Source organism: Panulirus ornatus, chromosome 18 (genome assembly GCF_036320965.1).
Source record: "Panulirus ornatus isolate Po-2019 chromosome 18, ASM3632096v1, whole genome shotgun sequence".
NCBI classification, from domain to species: domain Eukaryota; kingdom Metazoa; phylum Arthropoda; class Malacostraca; order Decapoda; family Palinuridae; genus Panulirus; species Panulirus ornatus.
The window spans coordinates 51,241,604-51,262,358 of NC_092241.1; the positions used below are offsets into that span (position 1 = coordinate 51,241,604).

Genomic DNA, 20,755 nt, shown 5'->3' on the forward strand with positions numbered 1-20,755 from the left:
AATATGGCCAAGGCCTATTTAAGCAGGAAAAGAAGCATTTTACTGAACAAATTGACATGTGACTTTTGATGGTAAAGCTCAACCATGATAACCCTTCTCTGCAACAAAATTATAGTATTTAAATTTGATTTATTGCTCCTTTGTTCACTGAAAAACATTTTCAATATCATTAGAGAACATAAATTAAATAAGCTTGATAACTGTGCTTTAGAATACTACTCTACTAGACTCTACCTGTTTGTATGGTTATGCTGTGAGGAAAATATAACACCTTTCATGAGGATGTATCATTGTCTGTTCATGAAAGGAAATATAGTCTCTTCAAGAAAATTCTTAATCCAGAGGAGTCCATCTTTTTTCAGCTAATGGAAGTAGCACAATGCTGAAACTGCAGGAACCCCTTCAAGGAATTAGAACTTGGGTTGAACCTAAATTTGTAAAGCAGATGATAAAGAATATGTATTTATGTAATACAATACCATTTTTTTCATATTTCATTTTACTGTATATTTTTTTTTTCATATACACTCGCCATTTCCAGCATTAGCAAGGTAGCGTTAAGAACAGAGGACTGAGCCTTAGAGGGAATATTCTCACTTGGCCCCCTTCTCTGTTCCTTCTTTTGGAAAATTAATAATGGAAGGGGATGACTTCCAGCCCCCACTCCCTCCCCTTTTAGTCGCCTTTTACGACAAGCAGGGAATACATGGGAAGTATTTTTTCTCCCCTATTTCCAGGGATATTTACTGTATATATCTTCGTATTTCATTTTAACATATGTACCAACAATTATGAGTAAATAAAACAAACAAACTACACAAACCATGTGAGTGTTTGCAGTATGGTCTTAGGTAAGACCAGTGAGGGGTAGCAGGGTGTCAGTTGGCAAAACAAGAGGGCCCAGATCCACTTGGGTTTGAGTAAATGTTTTACAAACATATGGTACCAACAAAGACTCATTTTCAATAACAATAAAAATGTAGTACCAAATTAATATAAAAAAGAAATGTGAAAATATCTTTTAATTGGGTCAAAATTTGCTACATATTAAGTTTCCTTCAACTCTGATTAGTATATCAACTTATGTTTTTCTTAGAGTCAAAGAGAAGCTAATGTGATGCCTACCTAATGAGAATTACACAATACTTCATATACATTGTTATAAGGATGTTGTTCTTAAAAAAAAAACTCTTATTCTAAGTCAAAGTCAGCACATAACTGTAATGATGTAGGGGTAAATACTTCCTCAAAATCACCACCACAATTGTGGGATTGGCCTTGACTCCTCATAAGGACAGTATTCTTGTACAATCAATTAGTGTAATCTGTTCAATACATATAAAGCACTAATTATTGCTCAATATGTATACGTTGGCATTGCATTTGCTCATATTCAACAACGAATACAAGTATTACTATATTTTGTATACTGCCTAATGCTCAAAACTACTGGCAAGACAGCAAACTTTTCTAATCAAACTTCTTGAATAAAGCTCCACTTGTGGTCATTCAGGTATGATGTGAAACATAAGGTGCAACTCTCTCACAGCACATAAGGCACTTTTTCTTAACTCCATAATATATGAGTCAAGTATATCTTTATCACATATTGTACCACTGAAGTAGTTTCATGCGTAGTAAGTTATTCAATTCTCAATAACTTTTGGCACCTGACAATGAGAAGAAAGATTGTGACAGGCAAGTGTTTTGGTAGCAGATGAATGACTGTGTCAGCAGTTTTGATGCAAGAGACTGGGTGTTAGTAATGGGTGATCTAAAAGTGAAGGTGAGTAATGTGGGAGATGTTGGGGGTATAACTAGGGGCATGGAGTATTTAGTACAGTGAATGGAGATAGTGAACAGCTTGTGGAGTTGTGTGCTGAAAAAGGACTGATGACTGGGAATACCTGGTTTGAAAAGGACATACATAAGTATGTATATTTAAGTAGGAGAGATGATCAGTGAGCATTTATGGATTACAGAGTAACTGACAGATGTGTAAGAGAGGGACTTTTGGATGTAAACGTGCTCAGGGTGGGCAGCTGATAGTATGTATGATCAATTATAGAGGTTTTCAGAAAAGAAAATACTTTACCGGTGAAAGGCGAGTGGTGTGAGTAAGTGAGCTTGAAAAAGAGGCCTGTGTTAAGAAATATTAGGACAGATTGAGAGTAGAATGGCAAAAGCTGAGAGTAAATAAAGCTAAGGAGCTGGTGAGGAATGGGAGATATTCAGGGGCGTAGTGCTGGCATGTGGCATGCATAAGATGGGGGGTGGGTAGAACAGAAAAGGTAATGAGTGGTGGGATGAAGAAGTGATGTTGCTAATGAAAGAGAGAAAAGAGCCACATGGGTCAACAGGAAGGCATACGAGTTAAAAAAAGAGGGCAACTGAGAGAGTATCAGTAAGCTTTAGGGAGAATATATATAATATATATATATATATATATATATATATATATATATATATATTTTTTTTTTTTTTTTTTTTTTTTTTATACTTTGTCGCTGTCTCCCGCGTTTGCGAGGTAGCGCAAGGAAACAGACGAAAGAAATGGCCCAACCCCCCCCCCCCCCATACACATGTACATACACACGTCCACACACGCAAATATACATACCTACACCGCTTTCCATATATATATATATATATATATATATATATATATATATATATATATATATATATATATATATATATATATATATGATGAAAGAAATGGCCCAACCCACCCCCATACACATGTATATACATACACGTCCACACACGCAAATATACATACCTATACATCTCAATGTACACATATATATACACACACAGACACATACATATATACACATGCACACAATTCACACTGTCTGCCTTTATTCATTCCCATCGCCACCTCACCACACATGGAATACCATCCCCCTCCCCCCTCATGTGTGCGAGGTAGCGCTAGGAAATGACAACAAAGGCCCCATTCGTTCACACTCAGTCTCTAGCTGTCATGCAATAATGCCCAAAACCACAGCTCCCTTTCCACATCTAGGCCCCACAGAACTTTCCATGGTTTACCCCAGATGCTTCACATGCCCTGGTTCAATCCATTGACAGCACGTCGACCCCGGTATCCCACATTGTTCCAATTCACTCTATTCCTTGCCCTCCTTTCACCCTCCTGCATGTTCAGGCCTCGATCACTCAAAATCTTTTTCACTCCATCTTTCCACCTCCAATTTGGTCTCCCACTTCTCCTCGTTCCCTCCACCTCTGACACATATATCCTCTTGATCAATCTTTCCTCACTCATTCTTTCCATGTGACCAACCCATTTCAAAACACCCTCATCTGCTCTCTCAATCACACTCTTTTTATTTCCACACATCTCTCTTACCCTATTATTACTTACTCGATCAAACCACCTCACACCACATATTGTCCTTAAACATCTCATTTCCAGCACATCCACCCTCCTGCGCACAACTCTATCCAGAGCCCACACCTCGCAACCACAACATTGTTGGAACCACTATTCCTTCAAACATACCCATTTTTGCTTTTTCCGAGATGATGTTCTTGACTTCCACACATTCTTCAAGGCTCCCAGAATTTTCGCCCCCTCCCCCACCCTATCATTCACTTCCGCTTCCATGGTTCCATCCGCTGCCAAATCCACTCCCAGATCTAAAACACTTCACTTCCTCCAGTTTTTCTTCATTCAGACTTACCTCCCAATTGACTTGACCCTCAACCCTACTGTACCTAATAACCTTACTCTTATTCACATTTACTCTCAACTTTCTTCTTTCACACACTTTACCAAACTCAGTCACCAGCTTCTGCAGTTTGTCACCCAAATCAGCCACCAACGCTGTATCATCAGTGAACAACAACTGACTTTTTTCCCAAGCTCTCCCATCCACAACAGACTGCATACTTACTTGGTGAGACGGAGCTTTCCCCAGGCAGGATAGCCTCCTCCTTCTAGACCTAAGCGTTGTAAGGGTTCTTCTCTCTTGTTCTCATCCTCCTCTCCTAGCGCTACCTCACGCGTGCGCGGGGGGAGGGGGATGCCATGTGTGGCGGAGTGGCGATGGGAATGGATGAAGGCAGCAAGTGTGGATGTGTACACATGTATATATGTATATGTCTGTGTATGTATTTTTATGTATACATCAAAATGTATAGGTACGTATATGTGCATGTGTGGGCATTCATGTATATACATGTGTGTGTGGGTGTGTTGGGCCATTCTTTCATCTGTTTCCTTGCACTACCTCGCTAATGCAGGAGGTGTGGCGGGGTGGCGATGGGAATGAATAAAGGCAGACAGTATATATGTATATGTCTGTGTGTGTATATATGTATACATTGAGATGTATAGGTATGTATATTTGCGTATGTGGACGTGTATGTATATACATGTGTATGTGGGTGTGTTGGGCCATTCTTTCATCTGTTTCCTTGCGCTACCTCGCTAACGCTGGAGACAGCGACAAAGTAATATAAATAAATAAATAAATATATATATATATATATATATATATATATATATATATATATATATATATATATATATATATATATATATATTTATTTTATTTATATTTTTTTATTATACTTTGTCGCTGTCTCCCGCATCTGCGAGGTAGCGCAAGGAATCAGACGAAAGAAATGGCCCAACCCCCCCCCCATACACATGTATATACATACGTCCACACACGCAAATATACATACCTACACAGCTTTCCATGGTTTACCCCAGACGCTTCACATGCCTTGATTCAATCCACTGACAGCACGTCAACCCCGGTATACCACATCGCTCCAATTCACTCTATTCCTTGCCCTCCTTTCACCCTCCTGCATGTTCAGGCCCCGATCACACAAAATCTTTTTCACTCCATCTTTCCACCTCCAAATTGGTCTCCCTCTTCTCCTCGTTCCCTCCACCTCCGACACATATATCCTCTTGGTCAATCTTTCCTCACTCATTCTCTCCATGTGCCCAAACCACTTCAAAACACCCTCTTCTGCTCTCTCAACCATACTCTTTTTATTTCCACACATCTCTCTTACCCTTACGTTACTCACTCGATCAAACCACCTCACACCACACATTGTCCTCAAACATCTCATTTCCAGCACATCCATCCTCCTGCGCACAACTCTATCCATAGCCCACGCCTCGCAACCATACAACATTGTTGGAACCACTATTCCTTCAAACATACCCATTTTTGCTTTCCGAGATAATGTTCTCGACTTCCACACATTCTTCAAGGCCCCCAGAATTTTCGCCCCCTCCCCCACCCTATGATCCACTTCCGCTTCCATGGTTCCATCCACTGCCAGATCCACTCCCAGATATCTAAAACACTTCACTTCCTCCAGTTTTTCTCCATTCAAACTCACCTCCCAATTGACTTGACCCTCAACCCTACTGTACCTAATAACCTTGCTCTTATTCACATTTACTCTTAACTTTCTTCTTCCACACACTTTACCAAACTCAGTCACCAGCTTCTGCAGTTTCTCACATGAATCAGCCACCAGCGCTGTATCATCAGCGAACAACAACTGACTCACTTCCCAAGCTCTCTCATCCCCAACAGACTTCATACTTGCCCCTCTTTCCAAAACTCTTGCATTTACCTCCCTAACAACCCCATCCATAAACAAATTAAACAACCATGGAGACATCACACACCCCTGCCGCAAACCTACATTCACTGAGAACCAATCACTTTCCTCTCTTCCTACACGTACACATGCCTTACATCCTCGATAAAAACTTTTCACTGCTTCTAACAACTTTCCTCCCACACCATATATTCTTAATACCTTCCACAGAGCATCTCTATCAACTCTATCATATGCCTTCTCCAGATCCATAAATGCTACATACAAATCCATTTGCTTTTCTAAGTATTTCTCACATACATTCTTCAAAGCAAACACCTGATCCACACATCCTCTACCAATTCTGAAACCACACTGCTCTTCCCCAATCTCATGCTCTGTACATGCCTTCACCCTCTCAATCAATACCCTCCCATATAATTTACCAGGAATACTCAACAAACTTATACCTCTGTAATTTGAGCACTCACTCTTATCCCCTTTGCCTTTGTACAATGGCACTATGCACGCATTCCGCCACTCCTCAGGCACCTCACCATGAGTCATACATACATTAAATAACCTTACCAACCAGTCAATAATACAGTCACCCCCTTTTTTAATAAATTCCACTGCAATACCATCCAAACCTGCTGCCTTGCCGGCTTTCATCTTCCGCAAAGCTTTCACTACCTCTTCTCTGTTTACCAAATCATTTTCCCTAACCCTCTCACTTTGCACACCACCTCGACCAAAACACCCTATATCTGCCACTCTATCATCAAACACATTCAACAAACCTTCAAAATACTCACTTCATCTCCTTCTCACATCACCACTACTTGTTATCACCTCCCCATTTGCGCCCTTCACTGAAGTTCCCATTTGCTCCCTTGTCTTACGCACTTTATTTACCTCCTTCCACAACATCTTTTTATTCTCCCTAAAATTTAATGATACTCTCATTTGCCCTTTTTTTCACCTCTTGCACCTTTCTCTTGACCTCCTGTCTCTTTCTTTTATACATCTCCCACTCAATTTCATTTTTTCCCTGCAAAAATCGTCCAAATGCCTCTCTCTTCTCTTTCACTAATACTCTTACTTCTTCATCCCACCACTCACTACCCTTTCTAATCAACCCACCTCCCACTCTTCTCATGCCACAAGCATCTTTTGTGCAATCCATCACTGATTCCCTAAATACATCCCATTCCTCCCCCACTCCCCTTACTTCCATTGTTCTCACCTTTTTCCATTCTGTACTCAGTCTCTCCTGGTACTTCCTCACACAGGTCTCCTTCCCAAGCTCACTTACTCTCACCACCCTCTTCACCCCAACATTCACTCTTCTTTTCTGAAAACCCATACAAATCTTCACCTTAGCCTCCACAAGATAATGATCAGACATCCCTCCAGTTGCACCTCTCAGCACATTAACATCCAAAAGTCTCTCTTTCGCACGCCTGTCAATTAACACGTAATCCAATAACGTTCTCTGGCCATCTCGCCTACTTACATAAGTATACTTATGTATATCTTGCTTTTTAAACCAGGTATTCCCAATCATCAGTCCTTTTTCAGCACATAAATCTACAAGCTCTTCACCATTTCCATTTACAACACTGAACACCCCATGTATATATATATATATATATATATATATATATATATATATATATATATAAATGTGATATAAAGAGTGTGGTTTGGACATATGGAGAGACTAGTAAGAAGAGGCTAACAAAGAGGACATATGTGTCAGAAGTGGAGGGAACAAGGAGAAGGAATAAACCAAATTGAAGATGAAAAGTTGGAGTGAAAAAGATTTTGAGTGATTGGGGTCTGAACATGCAGAAGGGACAGAGTGAAGTGGAATTTTGTAGAATACAGGAGTCAACATGCTGTCAATGGAGTGAACCAGGGCATGTTAAGCAGCCAGGGTAAACAATAGAAAGGTCTGTAGGGCATGGTTGTGAACAAGTAGCTGTGGTATTGATGCACTGCACATGACAGTAGAGAATGGATGTGAGCGAATTCAGCCTTTCATCGTCTGTTCCTTGTGCTACCTAGCTAACACAGGAAATAGCAATAAATTATGAAAAAATAACTTCAGTAAAGTATGAAAAAAATAACTTCAATTAAGTATGAAAAAAACAACTTTTATGTGTAAAACCCTTTCTGATGAAAAAAATCATTATAAGTTGAACTAATCCACAAGTACAAAATTAATATACGCATAAAACATACATCGTAAATACCATCTACTGAGAGTAAGACTAAATGAACTACACAAAATGGACCCTTGTTTTTGGAGAAAAGGATGTTTATTTAGCATCTAGCAAAGCCCTCGGAAAGGAAATTTTATTATACAAAATAAAAAGTGAAGAACACTTTACAGCAATCCTCTTTTACAAGGTTCTCCATCTGCAGAGAACCAATGCATAAAGATCCTTTGAGAAATAAATGTTGCTTATTACCTGCATAGTAAAATTACTTTAACAGTTCTCATGCAAAAGAGACAAAGATGTTGATATTCAATGGTTTGCCAGTGATTTGAGTTTACATGTATTGCAAAATGAAATACTACAAATTTTTGTCAACTGAGAGATAAATATGGTGATCTCACATCCTGCATAAACTCATCCTGACACTTGAAAATGCCAAACACCTATGACTGTATTCAAAGCGCCTCTTAATCCATATGATTTCAAAACCAACCTATCTTTCCACTCTTCCAAAGTCACAGATCTATCAAGGGACTCAGCCCCAATAGCCTAAAGCTTCTTTCAACCTTCCTTCTATCTCCTCCTCAGTCTCCATCCTATTACCCTAACCCTTCAGACAAAGTAATCCTCTTCATCAGTCTCTCTTCACTCATCTTTCCCCTATGTCCAAACCTCTTCAATAACTCTGGTAATCACTTACAATTTGAAAATGCTCACTAACATGCCTCTCTTATGCAGTCAAGCCACTTCACACTAACTACATTCCTCAAACACTTCATTTGCAGCACATCCACCCTCTTCCTATCTTTTGCATTCAAGGCCGACAAGATACATCCTAAAAACTGCCAAGACTACTAGACCTTCAAATGTACCAATTTTTGCCTTCTCAACAATGACATCTCACATGTTGCTTTATGCATTCAGGACCTTAGCCCCCTTTTCACCCTGTGATTCACTTCAGTTTATTTTTTTACATTTATTTTCATCATTGTCCTAATATACACTCCCAAACTCTAAAACAAGCTTCTACCACAAAGCCATGTCATCAGTAAACAGTACCTGATTAACTTCCATGTTCCCGTATCCCCCTACATATTGTAGCTCTGAACCTTGCTAAAGACCCTCACATTAACTTTACTCACCACCCAATCAATTAAAAGATTACACAACCATAGCATAACCTAATGCAGACTCACCTTCACTGGGAACCACTTATCCCCTTCCATTCCTACTTACATTAGTGTCTAGCTCAGTAAAAATTCCTCTCCACCTAGAAATTCTCCATCAACTCCATATAATATAATGTAGCCTTTCTATAATGCATCATCGTCCTTCCTATCATACACTTTCTCCAGATTCATGATGCCACATCCAAGTCCCACTTTCTATTCAATTATCTTTCACACATAATCTTCAAGGCATACACCTGGTCCACACATGCTATCTCTTCAAAGACCAAATTGCTCTTTCCAGTCATCTGCTCTGTGCATGACACCACCCTCTCAGTCATCACTCCCAAATTTTATACACACTGTTATTAGCCTTTGCCTTTATACAAGGGCACTGTAAATACATACTGTCAGGCACTCCACCTTTGGAACTGCATACATTGAACAGCCTGGCAAAAAAGTCAACATCACCATTACCCCCTTTCTAGAGAAACTCAACTGCAGTCTCATCTATTTCTGACACTTTCCTGCATTTCATCAATTGTTCATACTTTTGCCAAATAATGTTATGCATCATTAAAGCAAGTCTTCTTTCCACACAGATACATCACACATCTATTACGTACTTCTGCATATTCATACTATTACTCCACTATTACTTCACATACACACACACACAAGGGAGCTGAAGAGGGCATACATCATATCTATCTTTAAGAAAGAAGATCGGGAGGATACACTGAACTGTAGACTGTTCTCCCTGATGAGAACTGAGAGACAATCCTGTTTCTGGGAAAGGTCATGCATGAACATCACAGATTGCTATGAGAGAGTAAGATCCATCATAAACCAAATATAAGGCAGGGTGGACTGTCTATCTGGACTGCCAGAAAGCATTTGACACTCTATGGCACTAGAAGCTGGATCTTCAGGCAGGAATAAGGGAAAGACTACCTTAATGGATAGATAACCTTAGTACATGGAAAAAAAAGGACATGCCAAGGGAGCTTTCTCAAAATGGGTTGAGGTTACCACATGATTCTTTTTTTCAGACCACTGCTCTTCCAGACCTATGTGAATGACTCACCAGAAGGACTGAGCTATTACTTGACTATATTTGCTGATACTGTCAAAATCATGAAAGAAGTAAAAAGTGAGGAGGACTGCATAAACCAACAAGGGAACCAAAACAATCTTTAAAATTGGCCTGATATATGGTTGATGAATTTCAACCTAAGTAAATGTTAGGTAATGACAATAAGATACCATGAAAGTAGGCCTCAATATGAATATCATTTAGCAGGATATAAACTGCATGAGTCTTTCTGTGACAAGGACTGGGTTGCAGACATCACCTCTAACCTGTCATCAGAGTCCCACCTTTAGAGAATAGTAGAGGAGACAAACTGTCTGCTAGAAATCATTAAAACACCATTTAAGTATATGGATAAAGGAATAATTCGCAAGCTGTTCACATCCTATACCAGACCAGGTTGCAGACATCACCTCTAACCTGTCATCAGCAAAGTTGGTACCAGAATTAAGAGAGTTCAATTATAGGGAAAGGTTAGAGTCCTTAAATTTGTCCACCAAGAAAGAGAGAAGGTAAGGGGTGACTTAATTGCAACCTTTAAAATTCTAAACTAGTCTAATGAAATCAATAATGAACAGTTCTTTCAAAGATACAAGGGTTTCTGAAAAACCAGAAGCCATTACATGAAATCAAACAAGCAACTTATTATAAATGATGTTCAAAAGAACTTCTATAGTATAAAAGTGGTGGACCAATTGAATAAATTGAATGATGAAATTGTGAATACAAACAGCATTAATCAGTTTAAAAAGTTGTATGGAGATAGAAAAATTTAAAGAGATAGGGGCCAATACGAAGAACTCCTTCCCCCTACAGTACAAATAATTAATTATAAATTAGTTATTGCACAAACGAACACACACACACACACACACACACAAAAGGAAGGAGTAATGCAAGGTACAAAGGAAGGAGCTGAGAATTTTTTAAAAGAGCATTGTATACAAAGGAAAAGACAATTCATCAGTAGTAAACTAAACAACCTATGGGGCTCTGAGGAAAAACTTTTAGAGGGTGATGAGGAAATATGTGGGATGAATGATTAAAGCATTTCCATTTTGGAGGAAAACATCAAATCATCATTACCAAAGTGAGAGGGGAACCAGAAGGTATAGAAACTGACATATAGGACACAATCAGGCTTTTAAAACAATTTGAACCACATAAGGTCCATGGTTCGAAATGTTGTACCCATATTTAAGAAAGTCTATCAGGAAATCATGCTAAACTACGGGTCAGTCTAACTTAAAAGTAGGATTTGCAAAACACTGGAAAAGATGATCAGAAGGAAATGAAAGACTACTTGCAAAGTAGAAACTACCTAACTGTAAGGCAACAGTCTTAGGAATAGGAAGTCAAGCATAACCAATCTTCTAGACTTCTATAACAAGGTGATCTCCACCTTAGATCAAAGAGTGGAATGGATAATTTGTGTTTATAGGCTGCCAGAAACCACTGGACACAAACCTCATCAAAGGTTGATTAAGATACTAGAGTTACAGGAAAGAATATACAGGTTCTACAGTCATGCTTGTTATCATAATGCCTGAGTCTTCTTTGTGAGCTAACACATTCTCCCAAACAATGTTAGAAATAAATGGCTTAATTTCCATGGCACTAAGACACACAGAGATAAATCCATAAATCCCTCTGGAGGAGCCAACACACTCCAAAATCCTTAGTGATACACCAAAATCATTGGGGTTCCAGCTAATTTTCATGACTTAATGCAATAAGACTATTAATATCAACTCTCTTTCATGTCCTTTTATGAAAAACCTTGATACTCCAAAAAAAATCAATGACACAATATCAACACACTAAACTTCTGAGCAAAAAGTGCATTCCATTATTTTACGTAAGTTTCATCCCATAAATTTTAGAACCAAATGATTAGCATATACTTATTAACATTAAGAATTCTTCATTCTGTGTTCCTTTACACATTTTGTTGAGCAAAACTTATTATCACTGTACTCAAAAGGGACAATGCCTGTGATGTTCTTGGCACACATGAAGCAACGCAACAGGCAGGGAATTGGGGCTCCCACCTCCTCTTGTTTCCGAAGAAAGCGGCGCTCAGCTGCTATTGCCCTCTGAGGATAAAAGTCATCTTAATCATCTTTTTACAATGCTGCACAGTAGCTCAGGCATAAGTTTTTCCAATCACCACAGCTCCTATAAACCACAGTACATAAATCAAAATGTTCGTGATAATATTATCCATGATTAATCATAACTACATTCAACAAGTGCTGTGCTCCACACTATTTTCCCTGTAAAGATTTGATACATTCTGGAAAAAAGAGATAAAGGACCTACCTATTTTCAGAAAAATTTTGAAATGAGGTGCTAGCAGTTTTCACAAATGCCATTTAACATGATTTCATTCTCTGCTTCCTCGTTCACTGCATCACTGATTGTATGTGAGAGTACCTAACAACCTATCTACATGTATCTATGATGTGGTTTTGCCATAAGGTAGGGTTAACACACAGCAATCATCGTATGACCTGCTTGTTTAACAATAATGTTCTCTGCTCCCAGGTACATACATTGAAAATTGTCAATTTGGGGTTCATTTGGAACTAATTTTCACCATCTATTTTTTTTGCATTATCACATCTTACCAATCTAGCTGCCTCATTATCACTGGCAGATTTTTCAAGTACAGTATCATAATCATGTTTGTTTATCTGATCAATTCAAGCATCTGTCACATTTTCCCAACATGTCATAAAATTTTTCTCTTAATATTAAACTTAAAAATTTCTTTCACTAAGAAAAAAAATTAATTTTCTTTTTTGAAGTGATACATTACCATTAGCTTGGTTCACTGATGACTGATAGATGAAAAAGGGTATGGAAAATATGTCTAACAGCTCTTGATAAGAGATAAGTACATGGAGACAATGTTTCTTTCTAATGAGCTTGTTTTTAAATTGACTCCAAATATCATAAACAGACACCGTGTTGAAGGTAAATGACATGAACGTATTTAGAAGTATAACACCTTTCACACTAGATATCAGTAAAGGAGACTGATGGGCAAATGTGGGGAGGATATCACAGGATTTGTTTCCCTCACTTCCTTGAATTTAGTCTCACGCTCTACTTGTATATCATTCATAGGCAGAGCATTAATGGTAAACAAATGAACATATGAATACATATTACAGATTTCATTTGTCAAAACAGTGTGAAATCAGTGAGGGTTGGCACAAGTGAGAGGGATACTTGAGGTGGTCTTTCCTTTAGAAATATTCTAATTCTTTTACTTATCATGTTACCATCATCCCATGATTGCACTGAGAAAATTAGGCACAGCTGTTATATAACTTCTCCCACAAGAGTGAGGTCTATGGGGATACCTCCTGTGCAGGGCTACCTCCTTCTATCCTATTCCTGACAAAATTGGATAGGACTGTATCATGGAGGGTGGATGTGTTAGATATGAAATGTCTAAGGACAAAATGTGGTGTGCGGTGGTTTGATCAAGCAAGTAATGAAAGGGTAAGAGAAATGTGCAGTAATGTGTAGTAACAAAAAGAGTGTGGTTGAGTGAGCAGAAGAGGATGTGTTAAAATGGTTTGGGCACATGGAGAGAATGAGCAAGGAAAGTTCGACAAAAGAGGATATGCGTGTCACAGGTGGACGGAACAAGAAGTGGGAGACCAAACTGGAGGTGGAAGGATGGAGTGAAAAAGATTTTGAGTGATTGGGGCTTGAACATATAGAAGGGTGAGAGGCGTACAAGGAATAGAGTGAACTGGAACGATGTGGTGTACCAGGGTTGATGTGCTGTCAATGGATTGAACCAGATGGAAGGGGGTGATGTAAAGCATAAAATAAACTGACTGAGAAAACAAAAAGGCATGATACTAACATTCATAGAAGTAGCATGTATGGAAAAATCAATGGATGGGATGGAAGTACATTCATAAAGGCTGCAGCAGAATGGATAACTAGATGTGTGAAGTAAACAGAGCATTCATGAGTGAATAATCAAATATATGAAGGAAGGACAGCAATTGCACTAAATTTTGCATGTCCCATTCTTTGTCATACTTAGAAAAATGCTACTGGGTAAAGAAAGAAAATCTCGGCATAGGAAAATTCTTCCCTATCCTTTTGCTGTACCTTTTCCCTGTCACTCAGCTCAAGAAATCTCTTCTTTTCCTCCTCCTCTTTCTTTGCCTCTCTTTCCTGCTGTTTCTTTTCCTTCTGCCGTTCCTGTTTCTCCTGCTTCTGCTTCTTCCTCCGTTCATTAAGTTTAGCATTCTTTTGTGCTTCCTGGTCAGGAGTCAGAGGGCTTGGTACTTTAGCCTGCAGATGAACAAATAATTTCACATCAAGTGAACAAAATGTCTCAGGAAGATTCTGCATGCTTTGACTTGGTTTACACAAAGTAACTTATAAGATACAAGAAAAAATTGGCTTTGCACCAGAAAAAGCATATATTTGCAATAAGTACTTCACTTGGGAGCGGGGGGCTGGAAATCCTCCCCTCTCAATTTTTTTTAATTTTCCAAAAGAAGGAACAGAGAAGGGGGCCAGGTGAGGATATTCCCTCAATGGCCCAGTCCTCTGTTCTTAACGCTACCTCGCTAATGCGGGAAATGGCGAATAGTTTAAAAAAAAAAAAAAAAAAAACCACTTGCCACTGCCTTTCAAGTAGTTCTCTCTTCCAAGCCACTAGGTTATTCTAACAGAAAGAGGAGAACACATGGTTAATCATACCACACTCATCCTCAAATTCACGAAAAAATTAACCATGATATATCCTGAAAGTGGTCTGAAAATATGTTTAAAAACAAAGCTATATTTGTCGGCCAAGTTGTAATCATCTTGCACAGCTTGCATAATGTCACACCACACCACTAACCTCACCTCATTTGGCCAAAACACAGTCTCAACTACATGTCCTTTTCATAAAATATACTGTCTATGCAAATATTCATCGTTAAAGGTCTGTGAAACTTCCAGACAAACTTAAAGTCTGGTCATTCTATGCAACATGTGCCAAAAAAGTCCACAGCAAGGAATTTCTGTTGAATCATGTGGCCTACCATATATCCCTGGTCAGCAAATGTCGACCTTTTCACTATGGACAGGGGAAAACCCTATTTCCTTCTAAGTAAAGAAGGAAGACAATAATGAAAATAAAATGAAAATTTTATCTTTAATGTGGTAGTGAATGGCGCTATTCTAACTAGTGACAAAAATGCAGACCTTGTTCAACTGAACTTAATCATGCTCTCTTAAAAAAAAAGGAACAGAGAAGGGGGCCAAGTGAAGATATTCCCTCTAAGGCTCAGTTCTCTGTTCTTAACACTACCTCACTAACATGGGAAATGGAAAATACATATGGGAAAAAATCTAGAGGTGAATAACGAATTTTGATTCCTATAATAAGAAAGAAGTACTTGTTGTATCAACCAACCACACATGACTACAGCAGAGATAACATACAATACTGACAAGATAAGTCCAGCTTAATTTTAAGAAACCACAGTTCAACGGTAATCACTTAAAGCTCCAGACTGAGACAGGCTGACCCCATCCTTCTGTACTGTTCCATCTGTGAGAAGCTATACCTAGGAAGCTCCAGAGAGTGCATTTGCATATCATGACCCAATGGGTTCTATGAACTGAAGTCAGCCTACCTTTCACTGTACAGATTAAATAATCACCAAAAATCAATTTGCAGAAGGCTATCATTCTAAAAGCTTCTCATAATGAATAATCATACTGTACTTTAAGTTATTGCTATATCAATATTATAAGTTCAATACAAAAGATGAAGTAAACTAATTAGTGATAACAAATACCAAACTGAACATGAAAATCTTTTCAATTTAAAACATCCTCAAATACTCCATAAAACATTTTACATAAATAAGGTGTTTCATACAAAATAATGATGTCCACAATGTAGTTACCTCCTACTGTCAAAAACTGGTGTGGCAAAGTGACTACTTTTGGATACCATTTGCTTATAACATGTCAGTGGTTATTTTGAAAGGTAGTAAATAAGTGAGAGCTCATTTACATGTAGCAATGCTCAGTCCTCTTGCTTGCTTACTGTTCCTTACATCCACTGCCATGCAATGAGTACATAAAAATAATAGTCAGGTTCTCGAGACAGATATGTGAACAGGATATCTAAAATCAGTGTCTGTTTTAATATCACTCACTATATCAGAGATAATTACCTTTTTATAATCAAACCTCTCTGGATTTTGGGCCATGAAACGACGGAATTGATTTCGAGTATCTTTGTTGCTTGCCACATCATAAGGCAAAAATTTGTCTGAGTCCCCAATACTAGGATCACAACCATGCTCCAATAACCACCTGAAAAGAAAAAATAAAAACTACAAAAACCATACTAGTAGAACCACCCAGAGAGAGTAAAAGCAAAAATTACATAAATTCATATTACAGCCAAGGCAAAAAGTTCTAGCAATTTTTGTATGATATGGATTTGTATGTAGCATTTATGGATCTCAAGAAGGCATATGATAGAGTTGATAGAGATGCTCTGTGGAAGGTATTAAGAATATATGGTGTGGGAGGCAAGTTGTTAGAAGCAGTGAAAAGTTTTTATCGAGGATGTAAGGCATGTGTACGTGTAGGAAGAGAGGAAAGTGATTGGTTCTCAGTGAATGTAGGTTTGCGGCAGGGGTGTGTGATGTCTCCATGGTTGTTTAATTTGTTTATGGATGGGGTTGTTAGGGAGGTGAATGCAAGAGTTTTGGAAAGAGGGGCAAGTATGAAGTCTGTTGGGGATGAGAGAGCTTGGGAAGTGAGTCAGTTGTTGTTCGCTGATGATACAGCGCTGGTGGCTGATTCATGTGAGAAACTGCAGAAGCTGGTGACTGAGTTTGGTAAAGTGTGTGAAAGAAGAAAGTTAAGAGTAAATGTGAATAAGAGCAAGGTTATTAGGTACAGTAGGGTTGAGGGTCAAGTCAATTGGGAGGTAAGTTTCAATGGAGAAAAACTGGAGGAAGTAAAGTGTTTTAGATATCTGGGAGTGGATCTGGCAGCGGATGGAACCATGGAAGCGGAAGTGGATCATAGGGTGGGGGAGGGGGCGAAAATTCTGGGAGCCTTGAAGAATGTGTGGAAGTCAAGAACATTATCTCGGAAAGCAAAAATGGGTATGTTTGAAGGAATAGTGGTTCCAACAATGTTGTATGGTTGCGAGGTGTGGGCTATGGATAGAGTTGTGCGCAGGAGGATGGATGTGCTGGAAATGAGATGTTTGAGGACAATGTGTGGTGTGAGGTGGTTTGATCGAGTAAGTAACGTAAGGGTAAGAGAGATGTGTGGAAATAAAAAGAGCATGGTTGAGAGAGCAGAAGAGGGTGTTTTGAAATGGTTTGGGCACATGGAGAGAATGAGTGAGGAAAGATTGACCAAGAGGATATATGTGTCGGAGGTGGAGGGAACGAGGAGAAGTGGGAGACCAACTTGGAGGTGGAAAGATGGAGTGAAAAAGATTTTGTGTGATCGGGGCCTGAATATGCAGGAGGGTGAAAGGAGGGCAAGGAATAGAGTGAATTGGATCGATGTGGTATACCGGGGTTGACTTGCTGTCAGTGGATTGAATCAGGGCATGTGAAGAGTCTGGGGTAAACCATGGAAAGCTGTGTAGGTATGTATATTTGCGTGTGTGGACATATGTATATACATGTGTATGGGGGTGGGTTGGGCCATTTCTTTCGTCTGTTTTCTTGCGCTACCTCGCAAACGCAGGAGACAGACAAAGCAAAAAAAAAAAAAAAATGAATAAAACTGAAATTATTCCTAAACTTTATATGAACTATAATCTAGCTGGTAACCCTCACAGTTTAGAAATAGATATAATCTATGAATTTCCCACGGCAGTCATAGCAGAGTTCAGCAGAGGATAGAAACTAGCCTTTAACCTTAACCTTTTCAGCACTAAGGATGCCATTCTACTGTTACATAGTAGGATGCTACACACACACACACACACACACACACACACACACACACACAAACATTAATCTCCCACCACCAAGTTGAATTCTGAGCTCAAGTAGCTCGCCAAAGAAGGCAACCTAAACAAATGTCACTGGAACTGCCCAGCACCTCATTAATTCACTAAATGACCTAATAGGTTATTGTGCACATTTCTGAGGATTCACTAAGTCTATGGCACCCATCCACAACTATAGTACCCACTGCTGCATCCCTGCCACACCCATGTCAACCTTAATTGGGACTGGCCATTCCAGTAAATAATGTGATTTTTAATTCAAAAATGCTTAACTCTTAATATATCAGAAAAATGAGATGGTTTTGATGATTTTTCTGTGCCAAATCATATAAATGAAAAAGATACACAAATAAAGTTTAAGTAACTTGCATACATAGAATTGGCCAATTAGACAGATAATATTTTTCCTAAACTAGGAATGGTTAATTCTTCCTTCTTAAGAAAAAAGATTGCTTTTATATCTTCAGTGCAACTTTTCTTAAACTAAAAAAAATATTCTGCTATTTTTTTGTACATTGGGATGTGACCCAAAAGAGGTAAAAAGAAGACAGCAATGGTTAGCAAAAACCCAACTTCAAGACACTAACCTACTGGACATAAGTACTGCATTATGTATGCTGGCAAGGAAGTAAGGGACTGTTACCTATGCCTTTTTGTTAGGCATTGGGCAGGGCTGCAAGGGGCTAATGTGGACCATGGGAAGGACTAGCATATGGCCCACCAGGCCATCCTAAAGAGGGACCTGAGGATCTCACGTGAAAGGGAAGATGCCACTAAGTGACGATCTCTATAAAATCTAAATCTACTGATAGTATTTCTCTCAGATCATTTACTTCATTCATAATATCATAATCTATTTCCCCTTTCTCAGGCCCTCCAAGGCCCAGAGATTTCACCCCAGTATCCCTGTCCTCTCAATGGGCCTGCCAGTGGGGTTGGGGATGGGACTGCAAAGTTACCTACATATAAAGGTAAACATAATTTTCTGACCTAACCTATGTAAATGGGAAAGGAATTACAGATAACATATTGCAGAGGGTTGGCAACTTCCCCTCCTTTAGTACTTTCCAAAATAAGGAACAGAGGAAGAAGACAAGTATGGATTTTTTCCATTCAAGGCTTATTCATCTGTTCTAAAAACTAGTGTGCTTACATGGGGAAATAGCAAATGCCTATGAAACAAATGAAAAAAAAAAAAGGGAGGGGACATTTACAATGGCTGAAGATATTGATCACAGGTCTGTACTCTTGATATCACTGATTCTGAACTTGAGAAAGTCACAGTTAACACTGTCCAACAAATTACCCTGTATTAGTGCCTATACACTACATGCTTGACATGAATACATTCTGTGATGTTCCTAATGTAACCCGAGCAAAGTGCGGTAGCAGACCGAAAATATACCTGTCATATATGCCTCTGGCCAGTTATGAAGTGTTATACAAATGGGTTCAGTTAGCTTCCACACTACAGACCTCATAGTGATCTAGGGAGTGACAATCTTCAAAAAAAGAGGTCATTAATGTTAACTCTTAATACCATCTATCCCATGTGCAGCTTTCCAGCCACAATGTAAAGTAGCTCAGGCATATCATTCCCTAAACTTGACTGTGATCACTGTTTAATTATGCATAATCCTCGATTCTAAGATCCCTCTCAACACTTTCTCTTTAACTCTCTCTAAAAATTCTCACTGGAAGTGCTTATAAGTAAGTCCTCTCTTGCTTTCACTTGCTTTCACCCTGCCATTTTGGCTAAATATTGTTGTAAGTGCTCATAGGCACTTTTTCTCTCTGATCATACAGGAATGCAAAAAAAATTAGTCACAATTTACAAATGGGCAGAAGTAAACCTAACGGAGTCTAATTAAGATAAATTTGAGCATGGGTATATTTCTGAAGATATATGAGTTCCAACAATGTTATACAGATGCAAGGAATGAGCTATAGACAAGGATATGTGGTGAGGGTGAATGTGTTGGAAATGATATGTTTGAGAGCAATATACAGTGTGGGGGGGTTTGATCGACTTAGTAATAAAAAGATAGGATACTGGTGTGGTAATGATAAGAGTGCAGTTGAGAAAACTGAAAGTGTGCTAAAATGGTATGGACTATGGAAAGAATGAGTGGGAAGTGGTTAACAAAGAGGATACATGTAGGGAGGCAAAAAGGAGAAGGGGTAGACTAAACTGGAGATGGAAAGATGGAGTGAAAAAGATTTTGAGTGATTGGGGCCTGAATTTGCAAGAGGGTGAAAGGTATGAACTGGATAGAGAAAATTAGAATGGTATGGTATGCAGGGGTAGACATGCTGTCAATGGACTTACCCAGGGCATGTGAAGCAGCTATGGTGAACCACAGAAATTTTTGTGGGGTTTGGTTGTGAATAGAGATCAATGCTTTCTGTGCATTGCACATGACTAGAGAATGGATGTAAGGCAATGAGCTTTTCTATGTCTGTTCCTAGTGATACATCACTAACGCAGGAAACAGCAATAAAGTTGTTCCTAGTGATACCTCACTAGTGCAGGAAATAGTGTTCAAGTATGTAAAAACAAAATGAGCTAATAGCTATGGGTCAAGGAAAGATTAATTAGTGGTACTATGTAAAGTGCTACAAAGTGGGACAAATG

General features: G+C 38.8%; 1 protein-coding gene across 13 annotated transcripts in view; it reads right to left on the reverse strand.

Annotated features, from left to right (window-relative positions):
* LOC139755080 (tRNA endonuclease ANKZF1-like) overlaps positions 1–20,755 on the reverse strand; it is a 73,848-nt gene that overhangs the window by 8,436 nt on the left and 44,657 nt on the right. For 12 of the 13 annotated variants that reach the window (XM_071673171.1, XM_071673176.1, XM_071673170.1 and 9 more), the window contains 3 exons: positions 16,307–16,448; positions 14,232–14,417; positions 7,763–12,187 (listed from right to left, as the gene is read on the reverse strand). In XM_071673171.1, coding sequence (XP_071529272.1) covers positions 12,005–12,187; positions 14,232–14,417; positions 16,307–16,448 — 511 coding nt within the window. In that variant the 3' untranslated portion in view covers positions 7,763–12,004. Of the gene's footprint in view, positions 1–7,762; positions 12,188–14,231; positions 14,418–16,306; positions 16,449–20,755 lie in introns of those variants that run through there. The other variant, XM_071673179.1, reaches the window with a different exon arrangement.